This window comes from Saccharomyces paradoxus (genome assembly GCF_002079055.1).
Source record: "Saccharomyces paradoxus strain CBS432 chromosome XII sequence".
Lineage (NCBI taxonomy): Eukaryota > Fungi > Ascomycota > Saccharomycetes > Saccharomycetales > Saccharomycetaceae > Saccharomyces > Saccharomyces paradoxus.
The window spans coordinates 138,670-155,939 of record NC_047498.1 but is presented as its reverse complement, the minus strand read 5'-3'; the positions used below and the strand labels follow the sequence as shown (position 1 = coordinate 155,939).

Sequence of the window (17,270 nt, the reverse complement as noted above, 5' to 3'; positions counted from 1 at the left end):
ACCACCCAGACCCTGTGCGGAGTATCTCGAACTTCCAGTATATTACTCTCAAGTACATGACGCGTAATAGGCAGGTTTATTGGCAAATTTCGAATCGCTATCATTATCAACAGTAATCATAGGTGGTGTTTGGTTGGTTTTAGTGCCGCCATAGCTATTTGTTTTTTTTTGCATATATGGTCGATCCTCTTTAGTTAATATGGTCTCTTTGAGTTTCCCTTGAAAGGACTGTCATTTGGTCCGGCCGAAAACATGGTGGTGACAGCCTTGTCAGACGTGATGAGCAATCTCGATGAGCATCTCAGTGGGTGCATATGTACATGTATATAAGACAGTTCGAAGTATGATGGTGTAAAAATTTGCTTGTTCTTGCTGAGAAGGTGAAGGCGTCAGCAAATCAATAGAATAAAAAACATGTCACAACGATCCATGGACGTGGAAAAGAAGGCAGCTAACGCCGATAGTTGTTCCGTGAGTACCTCGAGCGTTAACGTGGACGATGCGGACGTCGCTTTAAGATTTTTGAAGCAGAACGGCCTCGACGAAGGCTCTACGGTTGATGAGGACGATAGCGTTGCAGGCGAAGAGGCCAACTTCTATGGTTCTCATGAATTAGCTCCGAAGGTGCTGAGAAAAGTAGATCTCTTCATTCTGCCCTTTTTATGCTGTACGTATCTTCTGATGTTTTTGGATAAAGCTCTGCTGAACTATGCCGCATCAATGGGTATCAAAGACCATTTGAAAGGCAACGAATTTTCTAATTTGGGTACTATTTTTTCTGCTGCTTACATTTTCATGGAACCTGTGGTCACTTACCTAATACAAAAATTTCCTATTTCCAAAATCCTAGGTACTTTTATTACCGTCTGGGGTATTGTGCTGGCTTGTCATGCTGCTTGTAAGACGTACGCCTCGTTGATGATCGTTCGTACTCTCTTAGGTCTCTTTGAATCCTCAAGTGCAGTTGGTTGTATCGCTATTAGTGGTATGTATTATACTAAATCTGAACAGAGTGCAAGAATCGGATTCTGGGCCACACAGGCTGGTACTGGTTATATTGTCGGTGGGTTAATTTCTTTTGGGTTTTTACATTACCATGGTACTGCTTTTACCTCTTGGCAAATTATGTTTTTGGTTGTTGGTCTGGTTACCGTTGCGTTTGGTGTTCTGACATTCTTGTACCTTCCAGATAACGTCACTAATGCTTGGTTCTTGAACAAAGAGGAGAAAATTCAAGTTGTTGAGCATATCAGAGCTAACCAAACCGGTTTGGAAACAAAGAAGTTTAAGAAGCAACAAGTTAAAGAACTATTCCTTCACGATAAGTTTACTTGGCCAATGCTTTTACTAACTGCATGTTCTCAAATTTCTACTGGTGCTATTGGTACATTTTCAGTGACTATCACTGGTACTTTTGGTTTCGACAAGTATGAAACAGCATTACTGCAGTTGCCTATTGGTGCCATTACAGCTATGATTATTCTTATAACAACCCAAATGTTGTCCCGCTGGGGTCATATCACACTCATAACCACATCTATGTATATTCCAGCTATTATAGGTTGTATCGTTCTTATCAGTTTGCCATTATCCCATAAGATCGGTAACTTATTTTCTCTGTACTTGCTTTACAGTGGTTCCTGTGTCATTACTAATATTTACATCTGGAATTCATGCAACACTTCCGGTTACACCAAAAGGGTTTTCAGAAATGCCATTACAATGATTGTATACAACGTCTCCTGTATTATTGCTCCACAGATGTTTAGGGCGTACTCTGCTCCACGTTACATCCCAGCAAAGATTGCCCTATTGGTCACTCAGTGTGTTTGTGTTCCCTTGCAATTATACATCGGCTACATTTGCAAGAAGGAGAATGAAAAGCGTGATAAGGAACAAGAAGGTCAAGAAAAGAAGAAGTACCAATTTTTGGACTTGACTGATATCGAAAATAGAAATTTCAGGTACATCTACTAATAATCAACTACTAATATATACTCTATATTTTTTTCGCTCTATAATGTACAATATACAGAGACACCCAAACATTCCTTACATTTAATATTAACCAAAAAAATGAAGAGAAAATTTTTGAGATGACCATAGATGAGGCAATGAGAATTAAGATTTGATGCTTGCTACTAACTTGTAAGCATATAGTCAGAACAATTGAACCGGAAATGTCTAATCCAGATGATTTAGATGATGGACTTGCCTATGATTTTGATGCTGAACATGAACCAATTTCTGACGCTAAGGTTGACAGTCCCTCAAGCAATGTGTTACAAAAGAGATCCATAGAAGAAGATGATGGTGATGTTGATTATACGGATGGAAAAAAAGTGGAAAGAAATTCAGAAGACGATTCGGGAAGACCTGTGTCCAAAAGACAGAAGAAGCTACAGAAAAAATCAAAGCTAATTGAGAAAAGGAAAGAGGAAAGCCAATATATTGTCTCACAACGAAAAGCGATTCCTGCAAGTTCGCCAGAAAAAATTACAGAGTACCTAACAACTTTGATACGAGAAAAAAATCCTGAGTTGAGTGCTTTAGAATTAGAGGAACTATACTTCAAAAAAAATGATTTCCTTTCGACAGAAAAATTTGACGCTGAACGTAGATTAAGCAATTTTCCTGCTTTTATTCAAAAGTTTTCTGTAGCTCCAAAAAAAATTGTTTTTTCTATGTCTAATATTAGAGTAGCAGATGTTTATCGTAGTCTAAACGGCGGCAAGAATTGCGTTAAACTATTCTCTAAAAGTAAACTAAAGGATGATATAGCCACCGTGGAACGTTTGCTTGCTGACAAACCAAAAAAATCAAAAAATAACAGAGACACCCTTTATTTTATCGTCACACCAACAAGAATGCAGAAAATTATAGAAGCAACCGACTTATTATTTCAAGGAAAGGAAAAGTTAGACATCATTCTTGATGCAAGTTATTTAGACCCTAAGGATAACACTATATTATCATTTGAGAATGCAGCTGTCCTCTGCCAAGTCTTGAAAACCTTTTTGAATAAGAAAAGTTCGGTGAAAATACTGCTATATTAATATATCACTTCTTTACTGAGGTTCTACGTAGAAGACTACATATTTAAACGTTACTCCTAGATTGATTATGTCACATATTTATTTTTAGGATTTGATGGAGCACGTCAAATTATCTTCTTGGAATTGTTGAAACTGCTTCCAAAAAGTAAAATCAAAGGGAAAACTTCATCAAAAATAAATAATTACTGGTAACAACCACTTGGAAGAAAGGAAAAATTTAGCATTTCTTAGTTCCCAAGATATAACGTTTTCTTATGCCTAAGATGTTAAATTTCCTAGATTCAAAATATCACAAAAGTCCGAAGAAGCCTAGCACGCAGCAGGCTTCATATATAACGATGCTCTTTTCATTAATTACATATAAAGCCAATTTCTCTTATCTACCCATCCATGGAGTATATGTATTTCTATACTTGCTTAAACTCAAAAATTAAATGTTTTCTTTCATTTTGCTTCGGCGCACAGCAAACCATAATACGTCGTTTTACTTTCAGTTTCTAAATTTTTTTTCTGCGATGCCCGAAAACTGAAAAATTTTATCTCATCTCATTCACCTGCTTGCCATATATAGTATTAGCTTGATATTTTATGTCTTCAATCATGAAAGCATAATTCTGGGATATAAAAGCCTGGAGATACTATAGGAATAATGGCTAAGAGAAATAGATCCCAATTCCGCATTCAGGAAAGAACTGCAAAAAAAAGAAAGCACGAAGATTCTTTGTTAGAAGGCAATGGTTTCCATAATGCACCAGAAGATATAAATGAAAACGCCATATATAGCATAAAAGGCGCATCCTGGGATGAAGAAGAACAGGACTACGAAATGGTTCCTAGAAAGAATCGCTCTGATACATCGAATCTTGTAGAAGGACTACCTATAAAAGTTAATGGTAAAGTTGAAAGAAAACTACATAAAGTTAAAGAAAAGCCAAAGAACGACGAAGATGAAGAAGAAGACTCTAGTGACTCTTCTGAAGATGATGAGGCTCTAAATGAAGAACAAAAAGAAAAGGTTAAGGAGGAGGAGCCTGATACGGAGGAAAAAATTCTACAACTAAAAGAAGACATTGCTGATTTGGTCACCAAAGTTATGGAGGAACCTGAAGAAAACACCGCTGCATTAGCGCGTCTATGTAAAATGGTGGAGTCTAAGAATCCTAATACTTGTAAATTTTCCATGTTGGCTTTGGTTCCCGTGTTTAAAAGTATTATACCAGGCTATAGGATTCGACCACTAACTGAAACCGAAAAGAAGGAAAAAGTTTCTAAGGAAGTCTCCAAGCTTAGAAACTTTGAGCAAGCCCTGGTTTATAACTACAAAAATTACGTCGAAAGATTGCAGAGTCTTTCAAAAACACCCAGTAATGCTGCCCCTATACAGGTTTCATTAGGCATTTTGGCCGCTCAAGCTGCCAAGGAATTGATCTCAACCGCCTCTCATTTCAACTTTAGGGCAGATATTTTTACTTTACTGTTGCGTAGAATTTGCAAGCCAAGAATTTCAACAGATCCAACCTCCATTCAAATAATTCAGACATTTGAAACTCTGTTAAATGAGGACGAAGAGGGCTCAATCTCATTCGAAATACTTAGAATTTTCAACAAAATACTGAAGACAAGAAGCTTCAACATTGAAGAATCTGTTTTAAATATGTTATTATCGTTGGATGTTTTACACGACTACGACCCTAATACTAAATCCGAAGGAAACGTTAGTGCTCCTAAGCTAAAGAAGAAAGATAGGGTCCATCTTTCTAAGAAGCAGAAAAAAGCTCGAAAAGAGATGCAGCAAATCGAGGAGGAAATGCGTAACGCTGAGCAATCTGTTTCTGCAGAGGAAAGAGAAAGAAACCAATCTGAAATTTTAAAAATCGTGTTCACTATATATTTGAATATCTTGAAAAACAATGCAAAAGCGCTCATTGGGTCAGTTTTGGAAGGTCTAACGAAATTTGGTAATATGGCCAACTTTGATCTATTAGGGGACTTCCTCGAAGTAATGAAAGAACTTATTAGTGACACTGAATTCGATAACCTTTCTTCTGACGAAGTCCGTAAGGCTTTGCTTTGTATCGTCAGTGCATTCTCACTTATTTCGAATACACAACATATGAAAGTTAATGTGGATTTGTCCAAATTCGTTGATGGACTTTACGCGCTATTACCTTATATTTGCCTTGATGCAGACATCGAATTGTCTTACAGATCGCTAAGGTTAGCTGATCCACTCAATAACGAAATAATAAAACCATCAGTTAACGTTTCTACCAAGGCAGAACTCTTGCTGAAAGCCCTGGACCATATATTTTTCCGCTCGAAATCAGGGACTAAAGAAAGGGCCACAGCGTTTACCAAAAGATTATACATGTGCATCAGCCATACCCCAGAAAAAACAAGTATTGCCATCCTTAAATTTGTTGATAAGCTGATGAATAGATATCCTGAAATATCGGGCCTCTACTCTTCCGAGGATAGAATAGGCAATGGTCATTTCATAATGGAGGCCGATAATCCTTCAAGAAGTAACGCAGAGGCGGCAACTCTATGGGACGACGCTCTTCTTAAGAAGCACTATTGTCCTGTAGTTGCAAAGGGGCTACGCTCTCTATCAACTAGATCGAAAGAGTGTTCTAAGTAGGTATGTCCTATATATTAATAAGTATATAAACAGCTGCGATTATCGTTAGCCAATCATTTTTGCCGCGCCAAGTAGAATTGTATAAATATTAGCATTATATGACATTTGAATTAAATGTTATAAACATAGTATGTGCAGGAAGTAGGAACTAACTTCGTTTACCAAACTAGCATTAAAAACTTAAATATTCTGTCTTTCTCAATCAGAAAACATCACTGCAAAAACCTGGTAGAAGATTTTTGTTCGGTCGGACTTTCCCTTAAGCGTATATTAAGGGCCTTGAAAAATAGAGAAACAGGCCTCTTATCTAAGCAGTCAGTGGCACAATGTATCAACCAAATCAAACAAAGCCTTTTGATGACCGTGACCATTCAAACAATTAAATATATTTTTTGGGTACTGCCGATATTAGGGCTTATACAAGCACTTCTACAAAACCCGGGGGACGATTTTCCATTTAGCACAGTAATAGATATCCTCTCAGAAAATGTTGAATTCTCAACTTTTTTAAGAATTATCCAGAAAACTGGCCACGTACAATACTTAAATGAGCTGCAGAACTTTACACTTTTTGCTCCGATCAATTCGGCATTTGTTGAAGGGAACCAAACCGCACGACAGTTTGAGGAGCATTTCCATATTGAAGATTTCCTTATTCATGATAGGGTGTTGCAAGTGAGAGAGCTTGAAAATGGTACCTACCTAGAAAAGAGAGCTGCACAGGCACCTTTATTGTTGAGGAAGTACAAGCACCGTTGCTGGGTCAATGAGGTCGCTGTAGTCGAACCCGATTTACAGCCCAGTTTCCAGAATGCTTCAGTACAAGGGATCAATAATCTCTTACTAATCCAACCCAAGATAAATGAGCTACTAGTACAGCTAGACAAAGAGACTCAAGACTTAAAGATATTTAGTGATTTTATCAACAGTTTTTCAAACTATAATGCGTATACAGATTCATCTACGGTTTTAGTGCCCTTAGATGTTAATTTTCGAAAATTTTTCAATACAATCGAAATCAACTATCTAACTGACAGATATAAAAAGATGGGAAAATCCAATACGATATCTCAGGGCAAGTGGGCCACCGATAGATCCTCTTTTCTTCAAGAACTCATTATTGATGATGTATATGGTGGTATTCTACCCAAGGAGCTAGCTTTGGAAAATAAAAACGGTCGGAAGCTCCTAATCAAAAGTAATTCTGAAGGTACATCAGTAAGTGTAAATAATTCAAACTACTCAAGTATATCAAACAGAATTTTTGAAATAGGCGTTGTCCATGGCTTTTCTGACTTAAACTTTTTACGAAAGCATATACAATTTGATGCTGAAAAGTACCTGCACGGTTTAAACTGCTCAGAATTTGTAAAGGAGTTATATTTCAGAGACATTGAAAAATTCATCCAAAACGGGAAGAATATCACCATATTTGTACCACAAGCCTCTTTTAATGAGGATCGCGGGTACACAAAACCATCACTTCTGTACCATTTTGCTGAAGATAAAATTGACCTTGAGGAGGACTTTTCCTTATTCCATAATATTCAATACGTACCTACCCAAATTTATGACTCCGCCTTCTGCTCTTCAGCTAAAAGACTAGGTGGACATTGCCAAAAATTTAAAATCACGAGGTCTAATAAAGGTTATTACATTAATGGTCGCTTCAAAATTTTAAATACAAAACCTTATGAGATTGGTGATACGTACATATATTCCATTGACGATGATCTTCAATTACCAGGCGATCTAGTGTTGTCGTTACCACCGCAAAACCACTGTTCTATTTCGCTAACGCTTTTGAAGGACCTTGATATTTTGGATTTACCGCCAAATCATAAGGGATACACGATACTCCTTCCATGTATGAATTCATGGGACAATAACGACCTGACTATAGACTACTTGAGATCAAACAAAACCGCCCTAAACTTATTCATGAGGAATCTAATTTTCGAAGACCTTATTTATTCCAACAACTATAATATTTCGACTACTGTCAAGAATTTATACGGAAACTCTGTATCTATCGGCGTAGAAGAAGTTGTGGGAAGCCAAAACCTAACAAAAATCTCGGTGAGTAATATTAAGGAGAGTATTATTGTTGAAGAGAGTTCCGATATATTTTTCAACCAGGGGGTTGTTCATCCTATAAACCAATTGGATTTTCCAGTCGATTTAGAAATATCTTTGAAAGAGCTTATAGAAACTACTGGGACGAAAGAAATAATTGAGTTTTTTAACCTGTTTGATGACCTCTCTTCAATCATTCGGAACAACGAGGAATACTCACTTTTAGTTCCAACGGCCTCCTCTATTCCCTTGAGTGGCATTTCGGCGAACTCGACAAACTTGAGGAAATTTCTCGAACTTCATTTGTTTCCTGCTAGTGAAGCACAAAACCTGCTAGACTGCAATGGCACCATTAATACCAAATTAGGTACCCAACTAAACTGTAGGAAAGATCACCTGGACAACATTTTTGTTAGCATACAGGGCGACTGGACCAAGGAAGTTAGAGTTCTTAAAACGGGATGTACTACTAATTTGAAAAGTTCATGCATATTTCTGATCGACAAACCCATATCTTTATCTTGGTTAAACAACGAGAAATACCATTTGCACTTACCAGGGATTGCGGTTGGATTTGGAATAATAATTGGTGTCACCATAGCTATTTCCTTATTGTTTTGTATAATAATCACCAGAGGCGGAAAAGTAAAACACAGCGGTCAAGGAGGGAGAGTTGATCAGGCAACAACACCACTAATCCAACACTCCCCTATAATTCATAACCCTTCTTATTCTGCAACCGCGCATTTATCACCACTTTCTCAGCCCACTTTTGAAGGATCATACTCTGGGAATGCTATACAAAGACCTAGAGATATACGAAGGCCAGGATCAGAACAAAGCGGCGGTCGTAGCGTTAGTACCTCATAAGTGTTAGTATATCACCTAAGTATTAGATAACATCTATTTATCTTAGTTAGTTAGCTGACTAAAATGTTCGTCAAATTAAGCAAAGCAAATAAAGTAGTGCCCGTTCTAAGTTGTATAGCTTTTTCCGTGTTTCTATGAAAACAAAAATTACGACCAAGAAAGTGACGTTATACGTCATCGCCTTCACCTCTTTTTCTTTACCTTTTCTTCTTTTTTCCTTTCTTGTGAAAAAATGAATAAATCAGATACAGACGACATGAATAGCAACTCTCCAAATTACTTGACAACAAGGACGTTCAGAATCGTTAAATTGTTTGCAATAATTTTTGCACTGCTTTTGATAGCGTACTCATTATTTTTAAGCACCCTTAAAACTGCCTCTATACCTGAGCACGCCAACACAGGCGTATCATTGGTAGCATTCTCAAATTTGACCTAATGAAATTTTGGTTTCCTATCACTCATAATTACGAAGGCGTAAGTAAATGGACTTAAAATGATCCTTAAATAAGAAACTTTAGTGCTGAACGAATTGAAGCGTAAATATAAAATATCACCATCTAAGTTAGTACGTCACGTGTATTTTATATAGTTTATAATTATATTAGATAATCAAACAAAATATATAAGCTCATTTTATTTAAATTTTATTTTTATTTAAATTAATGTATTTGATATCCGAACAGAGAAAAAGTATTTATTTGGAAGTGGCTTTATAAATAGAATTTTTCTTTTTTTGAATGAAAATTTAAAAACGCGAGGAAGAGTTTGCCATTAAATTTTAGAAAAGTAAGTACTTGCTTGTTATAATAGAGGTGTACATCAGTTTGATTGTTTGCAAATTATATAGTGCCATCCTAGTAGGGTATACACTCACTCACGACCGATATTGTTTTAGTGCGTAATATGCTCTTAAGGAGATAGGGCCTTGTTTAACACAATTCAAACTGTAACCATTTGCACCATTAAAAAATAGGAAACTCCTTTGACTATTAAAAGCTGTTAGAAAGGCATAGAGTGATGCAAGTATTAGATGGTATTTTTGCCATTTTTACTTCTATAGCTCTATTACAGAGTTAACAAAACGCGTTTTTAATAATCGCTGAAACTTCCCGTTTCTCAGGATTAATTTTGCAAACATTCTTGGAGGTTTCTTGTTTTACTAACGCATGTTTATTCCTCTTGGAAACTTCGAGAAAAAGAAAAGACGGTTTGACAGTCTAAAAAAGTATACCCTTTCTTTTGCTTAATGGTTAAAGAGGAATTGATCGTACCTAAAAACTGGACATATTATTGGTGAATAACAAGCATCTCATGAACTCCGCCGAAATAAAAAATTCTTTCCCGTTTTAGTACCTTTACGTAGGACCTTCCAAGAAAAGATTCTTTAGCTTAATTAGTACTTTTGCGATTGCTAATATTTGATATTTATTTATTTATGGATTTTATTGACAAGAAAAAGAATGGAGAGCACATTTGAAATAAACAAATGAATAAAGGAATAAAAACACTGACCCATAATAACGTCCGCAATATATTGAAGGAAGATCAAAAAATAAAATTAATAATGCAATTACAGAATATTACTAATAAGGGTTGCGGCCTTTTTATAAACTCCGAGAGATTTCACACATAGTTCTCTATCTTGAGCTAAAGTTTGGTCCTCAACTAAAAGTTCTTCAAACAGCGTTTCCTTGTAGAGTTTGGTTACCAATCTGTTTTGAACGGAATCTTTACAGTAATTTACAAGTAAACACATTACTGCTTTTGGCACTTGATCTTCAATCATTTCTCTTATAATATCAAAGTATGAAACAATCAAACGTTTGATTAATTCGCACTCTAACTCTTCTCTCTCGGTAAGCGGAGGTTCAGCGTTTTCAAGGTCATCTATATCTCCAAGTGAAAAATCTGATATTTGTAAGTTCCTAAAATCTTCAACATTTCCATCACCCGCAATGCTCCTTTTCTTACCTGATGCATCGAACACAGGTTGGCCCTTTTTATCCTTACCAAAGAAATAATTCAAAAATTTGTCCTTCGTTTGCTTCGATTCTGTGTCGATACCATCATCATCGTAGTCACTGTTTTTAGAAGAATCTTGATCTGCATTGGAAGAGATAGATGAAGTGCCATTAATAGTGTTAGTTTGACCATTCTCCTGTTGAGACAATTTACTCTTCGATAATTCTTGATTCCGTTTTCTACGCGTTTTCATGATGTCATCCATCGCTTCCGTGGCACTTAAAAAATTAGGATGGTTAGTATTGATATAGGCTCGATGTATATCGATCAAACTTTCAACGTAAGAGCGGGTAGGTTGTAATCTTTCTCTAAGGAGTTCACTTATAACTTCTATTAGCATGCTCTTCAATTTAGGATACCTAGCTAGTTCAGCGGAGCCACATTTATGGCATATTTTCATCAGCTCCTCGTAAACTAGCTCGACGCAACGCTGAGATGGCTCCAGTAAAAGTTTAATTTGAGGTTTGACCAAAAGGTCAAATGCCAACTCAGGCACAAATAACGTAGGGCGAGGGCCAGTAGAATTTCTAATTGCGGTTCTAATATCAAGAACAGATAAGTTAGAAGTTGGATCAATCGACTTCAAAGAGTTTCCAAATACATTATTGTAAATGTAATAAATACGGGCACCACCACAGAGTTCCTTCGTATTGATATCGGAAGATGTACCATCTATAGATGAGATGAAGTTTGTAGAAAACTTGTTCATTAATTGTAAAACAAGGCTAGCTCTGTTTTCATTAGTAGTAGCTCCTACGCCACCATATCTAGCGAGTTCCTGTTCGGTTTGAGAGATCAAGGTATTTAACTTGGTTTTAATATCCGGAAGCTTGTCTCTAATGTGGCTTAACAATGTCTGGTTTAGCAATTTAGCCAAATAGCGTGTGCCACACTTTGTTGAAATGGTTCTGTAGACTGGATGCTTCCTGAAATAGTCTTCCTCTTTGTCCAATGATTCTTCAACAGTTTTGTTCAATTGAATATCCTGTTGTGAGCGATTCACTACACCAACAAACCCCAATTTCAGAGGATACATTTTTCCAGATAAGATATCTAGAGCATTAGTTCCAGAATCCATCAAATCTAATTTGGTGATAACACCAATAGTCCTTTTTCCCTGAGGGTCTACCTCTCTGGCTAACTTTAAGGATTCAGAATTAACAAGATCAACGTTAGCTGGAGAGACAGCCAAGATTAAACAATTTGGAGTGGCTATATAGTCTAGAATCAAATTCTTGATCTGCTTTTCAATATCAGGTGGTTGTTCTCCAATGGGGACCTTTGTAATCCCAGGCAAATCTACCAGTGTTAGATTCAAAACGTGAGGAGAAAAAACTTTCAAATTAATCGGAATCTTACTGATACCCTTATCCTTACCGGCTATTCTCGCAGTCTCGTTTTCAATTTCTCTCTTAATATCATCGAAATCATAAAACCGTTTTCCCGGTATATGCAAGAATTCCCCCCATTCATCTGCATGGTTTCTCTCCTTGCCCTTGTACTCCAAAGGCTTCGTGCCGGCTTCGAATCCTGATATTTTTGTAACTTCATCATGTGGATTAACGGAGTTGTCATCTTCCTCTATTAGAGGGGAATTTGGAGATATGTTATTAAGTTGGAGAACCAACGGTCTCCTGGTGACAATACCAGTCCCTCTAGGTAAAAAATCTCTCCCGACTAAAGTCTCTAATATCGAGGATTTCCCAGAGGACTGTGACCCAACAACAGCCAAAATGGGCAGATCGAGTGTATCGATCCCGGAGTCGTACATAACATCCTGCAGCTTGTTGACAGTGGGGATAAGATCTTCTAAACTAGCCATTCTTTATCCGTCGTATCTATATTCGCTCGTAACTATCTATAGTATCCCTCTAACAAATTTTAGCCAACCTGGACAGTAAAGCAAAGGTAAACAGTTTCATCCTACCCTCTTATTTATTGCTCCCACACTGTGTTTTGCCCGACTTTACAGGCGTGCACCGCGTACTAAAAGTTGAGGACCTATCATTACATAGGAAGGTGGTAGCCAAGATACTATCAATGAAGGCAAATATGCATTTTATAAGATCTATGATATATACGGGCACTAAATAATAAAGTTCTGCCTGTTCTAAGTTTTAGGCAAAGCCTTAGCTTTTTTACGGGGTTTTAGCGTGGTTATAGCCATGGAGCTGATGTTACTTGTGGGATCCCGCTGATTTCTCTCCCGATATTCCTTCTTCCCTGTCAAAGACTGAAGATTTCTTGCCATTCTGAGCAATAGAAAGTCGCTAATATTGAGGAAAGCTTCTATTGCGCCTTCCTCAGTATCGTATTCCTCTCCAGTAATGTACTTCTTGATTGCTCTAAACTGTTTCTTTGACTTCGGCACAATGACATCCGCACTAGATGGATATAAAATTGGAGTCGTTAAAGAGTGTCCCGATATACCCATTACTGATGCTGTAACACTTAGTTTGAACTCTTGACGCTCTTGCAATTCAACCCAGAAAGATGATAAGCTTTCTTTGAGGAGGCGATCTTCCTCAGCCAATTGGTGCATAAACCTAGCCTTAGGGTCGTCTGGGAACAATGGAATACTATATACCGCAAGAGAATGTTCTTTAGAGGTAAATATGTCACCCACTTGCCATAGCGGATACTTCATCTCTCTTAGGTACGACCTTACTCTAACGGGATCTTCGCCCGGAATTCTCAACTTTGCTTGCGTATCATTCTGAAAGCACTCAATTAGTAACCTATCCAAAATAGAGCCCCACCATTTCAGTAGCTCTTCGCCATTTAGTATATGCTTTTTACTGTTTTTTGAAGAATCTGGGAAGAGGTACTGGGATGCAGGTCTAGTAAATAAACAAATTTTCGTCAAAATCTCACGAGAGCAAGTGAATGAAAGATAAAAATCTTGTTGAAAACTTGATGACATGGTTTCTTTCAAACTTGTACAGCCTGACTGTGTAAGCCTTCTAGCTAGAATCCGTAAAGTTTCCGCAGGCGTACTGGCTGGGTTGATCAGCTCAGTGGATATCTTCTTATATGGTCTCGTTGCCGGTTTTACTCTTTGAAGATAATAATTTGGGTCAATTGATAAGATAAATTCTAGGAGTATCCTTGTTATATCTTTAACACTTACTCTCGTATCACAATAACCATTTGTATCTGCCTTTGATACAAATATTAACCGTTCAGCATCCGCTTCATCCCAGAGTGTGACGTACACATACACTTCTAATGAAAAAAAAACTTTTCCTTGATGAAATAGACTAAAGAAGTGTTGAGTCTTAATCGTGCTTTTTGGGATCCATTTGTCATCTTTATTTGCGGTTACAACAGCATGGGTTTCTAACGGAATAGATTGTAACGATAAATATTCAAATTGTTCATTGACAGGTAGCACGGAACTTAGGTAGTCATTCAGTGACATGTCTTATTAAAGACCGGTTGAATTGACCTTTCGACTCTTGTGTACAATTCTGTATAAACTCCAGTTTGTTAAGCGATGCGTTATGGTGCCCATTTTCCATTATAGCTTGCAACGCGAAACATGAAAAGTATGATAATTTCATAGTTTTGACGAATATTATTAGTCATTGTTATACACCTTGAGCAAGAAAAGTTACGTATACATATGTGTGCATACATACACATACATATACATATATACATATATATATATATATATATTTGTACCTATTGACGTTTACGACTCAATGGGGATCTATCATGCTCTCTTATATAATCCATATCTTGATCGACCTTAGGAGAATTGACGTTCAGGCTGAATGGTACAGCGGGTATTCTGCCAAAATCAATATGGTCAACTTTAGATGGCATGTTTTTATTAGTACGCCTAGGAGAATACCTTAGAGGTTTTGCTCGCGTCGGGGATCCGTTTAAGTCTGTTGTACTTTCAAGCTTGATCTGCTTTTTAGCTGTAGAGTCAAGAACACTAGAAGATTTCACCGGACTTGGTATTGCCCTTCTTGCTCTGCTATAATGTGATTTCATCGCTTCCATTCTATGCTGCTTTATTCTTTCTGATCCTGGTATAGTTGAAACGCTCTGTGAGTCTGATCTTATGGGAGTTTTCAATTCATGTTTGAGGTCAAAGTCCTTCCTCCTCTTTGGCGAACTATCTGAACGATTTTTCCACAATAATAGCAATCCCCTTACAGTAGCCCTGTCCCAGCGATGGCGGAACACCTGCACTGTCTCATCATTACGTTTGATTTTTAGAAATCGAAGACTCCACATTTTCAAGAATTTGGATGTAATTAGGAATTGTTTATTGGCTTCCGACTGTTCCAGTAATGTGTTCATGTATAATAATTCATCTAGATGAGTTTTCCAAATATAGAATGTCTTAATTAACATAAATTCTTCGCGAACTTCATCTGCTAATTCTTCTGATTTTACTATTTCTGAAAGTCTTCCACGAAATTTCTTCAACACCATTTTTTTAAGCTGAATATTTTTCTTTGAACTAGCTTTAACATTATATTCTTCTGAGTAGAAGTAATATCTATTCCGCCATGCATTGAACAATTCGCTTTGAAGTTTGTATCCTTTGCTCAGTTCATAAACGTGTAGAATATCATTTAATTTAAGCCTGACTCTGGAACTAGTAGCTTTCCGCCACTTTAAAAAGGTCCTAGAAAGCTTTATTTTATCCATTGAGGGTGCTAGTTTGGTATATAGCAAATGAACATTATCAATATGCATTACTGTCCGTTTTACAGTCAAAATTGCATGTGTCTTGCTTAAGAAATTGTATCTATCCTCCAATTCTTTGGTCTTAATCAGGCGCTCCTTCCATATAGTTAGGCATTCACTTGCAAGATCCTTTTCGTAAAAAGAGGATGCTTCTTCATCCATAGACTTCATTTGCAGTATCTTCCTTTTCCACACATCGAAATGTTTCGCATAAAATGCCATTTTAATGTGGTCACTCGATATTTTCCCATACTGTATCCTTTTTCTCCAGCTACGATACGCGCTAGCTATAATACTCGTTTTGTATTTCTGTTCAAAATTTTTTAGCTTTACCTTAAGTTTCCAATTTCGTAATGAAAACTTGAGCAGATTTGTCCTCGAATAATCGCTTGCTTTAAGGTCAGTATATAGAAGCTTTTTCCATGAATGAAATACACCCTTTACGAGGTTAGCCTCTTTTAGACTGATAATTGAGTACAAATGCAGATGGTCTTCGAATCGTTTTAACCACATCTTCTCAAAAACACATCTCAAAAGTGTCTCATCTAGTTTACTCTTTACAATTGCTTCTTGTCGACTATACTGAAGCAACCGCTTTAATTTGCGGAAAAACTTTTGTTTAATAAACTTATCCCCCAGCCCATAAAGTGTCCCAAGCTTATCTTTATTTTCAGCACTCTCCTTCCTCCATTTGCTGAAATATACCCTTTGTAAAGATAATGACCTCACTTTGTCTGAAATGCTCTTATTGTATTCGTAATTTATAAATCTCTGTTTTATTCCTCCGAAAACCCTTCTTTTCAACCCAAGATAATTTATTTCTCTATGTTTTAACTTCCATATATGAAGCCATGTTCGTAAATAAATGTGCCTTATATTGTCGGTGTTGACAGTTTCTAAGTGTTTCCAATTTTCTTGTGCCTTGAGAATTTTCCTAAACATCTTATTCAAAAAAGCCTGATCGGCTAATCTTGACTGCTCTTTGAGAGTTTGTGTTAAAGTTATCCATTGTTGAAACGAACGAAATAGTAGCCAGGTATTCCCGAAACTTTCAGCTTCATCACTGGCCATCTGTGAGTACTTTAATGTTCTATCACTCCAAATATAAAAGAGTGCTTCCTTTACCTTCATTTTTGCTTGATCTGCAAATCTGTTTGCCCCTTCATTTAACTCATATACAGTTCTCCAGTGATTAAAATGTCTTCTGATTTTGTTCCTAGCGTAAGTATATTCCGCAAGAGACAATGCAATGAATTTGTTGCGAGGATGGATTAGAAATATTTCTAAGACCTCTTCTATAACAGAATTGAAAGTGAAAACTCCTTTCAGTTCATCTTCCAATATTTTGAAATATTCATCGTGTAACGGATTGATGCCTTCTTGAATAAGGATACTGACGTAATTTTTGAAAATTAGTAAAAAACTTCTGGATAATTTAAAGTGAACCAAAAAAGCCTCAATTTGGGAGTATAAATCTTCGATTACTTCAAAGGTTGTATTATTTAAGTCATATTGTGAACCACTTTTAGAAAGATCGGCAACTTCTTCATACTCTAGATTTGTCAAATCAAGCGGTGGGGAAGGAAGATGGAACGGCCGGTCTTCAAAAGCGTCTTCTGTTTTGTTTGATTCTATAGGCTTTAGGGCGTTTACAATATATCTTTCTGCGCCTCCATGAATTAGTGATTCGGTGGAATCCGTTACTAGCCCCTGTTTAATGAGTACATCAGTTGGAATATTAGTCGGAGATGTCTCGGGCACGAATTTATCACGCAGAAGGTTCTCCGTTGACTTATTTGCTGCGCCGAATTTGTCCATAACCTAGCACATATAGGCAACAGATTGCGATTACTAGACCACCTTTATTTTTTATTGCTGCCTTTTTCAGTACC

At 36.9% G+C, this 17,270-nt stretch overlaps 7 protein-coding genes across 7 annotated transcripts; 4 read left to right on the top strand and 3 right to left on the bottom strand.

Annotated features, from left to right (window-relative positions):
* Positions 1 to 414: 414 nt before the first annotated feature.
* On the top strand, positions 415 to 1,977 carry THI73 (Thi73p; the record flags this gene model as incomplete). Its single annotated transcript, XM_033911891.1, has 1 exon — positions 415 to 1,977. One exon carries the CDS (start codon positions 415 to 417, stop codon positions 1,975 to 1,977), a length of 1,563 nt encoding a protein of 520 aa, XP_033767782.1.
* Positions 1,978 to 2,180: 203 nt separating this feature from the next.
* Positions 2,181 to 3,056, top strand: CMS1 (Cms1p; the record flags this gene model as incomplete). The annotated part of the gene is made up of 1 exon (XM_033911890.1): positions 2,181 to 3,056. The coding sequence occupies one exon, from the start codon at positions 2,181 to 2,183 to the stop codon at positions 3,054 to 3,056; it is 876 nt and encodes a 291-aa protein (XP_033767781.1).
* A 649-nt stretch (positions 3,057 to 3,705) lies between these two features.
* NOC3 (Noc3p) lies at positions 3,706 to 5,697 on the top strand (the record flags this gene model as incomplete). The annotated part of the gene is made up of 1 exon (XM_033911889.1): positions 3,706 to 5,697. The coding sequence occupies one exon, from the start codon at positions 3,706 to 3,708 to the stop codon at positions 5,695 to 5,697; it is 1,992 nt and encodes a 663-aa protein (XP_033767780.1).
* A 357-nt stretch (positions 5,698 to 6,054) lies between these two features.
* Positions 6,055 to 8,643, top strand: SPAR_L00580 (uncharacterized protein; the record flags this gene model as incomplete). The annotated part of the gene is made up of 1 exon (XM_033911888.1): positions 6,055 to 8,643. One exon carries the CDS (start codon positions 6,055 to 6,057, stop codon positions 8,641 to 8,643), a length of 2,589 nt encoding a protein of 862 aa, XP_033767779.1.
* Positions 8,644 to 10,216: 1,573 nt separating this feature from the next.
* Positions 10,217 to 12,490, bottom strand: DNM1 (dynamin-related GTPase DNM1; the record flags this gene model as incomplete). The annotated part of the gene is made up of 1 exon (XM_033911887.1): positions 10,217 to 12,490. The coding sequence occupies one exon, from the start codon at positions 12,488 to 12,490 to the stop codon at positions 10,217 to 10,219; it is 2,274 nt and encodes a 757-aa protein (XP_033767778.1).
* A 288-nt stretch (positions 12,491 to 12,778) lies between these two features.
* On the bottom strand, positions 12,779 to 14,089 carry RTT109 (H3 histone acetyltransferase RTT109; the record flags this gene model as incomplete). The annotated part of the gene is made up of 1 exon (XM_033911886.1): positions 12,779 to 14,089. The coding sequence occupies one exon, from the start codon at positions 14,087 to 14,089 to the stop codon at positions 12,779 to 12,781; it is 1,311 nt and encodes a 436-aa protein (XP_033767777.1).
* Positions 14,090 to 14,355: 266 nt separating this feature from the next.
* SFI1 (Sfi1p) lies at positions 14,356 to 17,196 on the bottom strand (the record flags this gene model as incomplete). Its single annotated transcript, XM_033911885.1, has 1 exon — positions 14,356 to 17,196. The coding sequence occupies one exon, from the start codon at positions 17,194 to 17,196 to the stop codon at positions 14,356 to 14,358; it is 2,841 nt and encodes a 946-aa protein (XP_033767776.1).
* Positions 17,197 to 17,270: the final 74 nt, after the last annotated feature.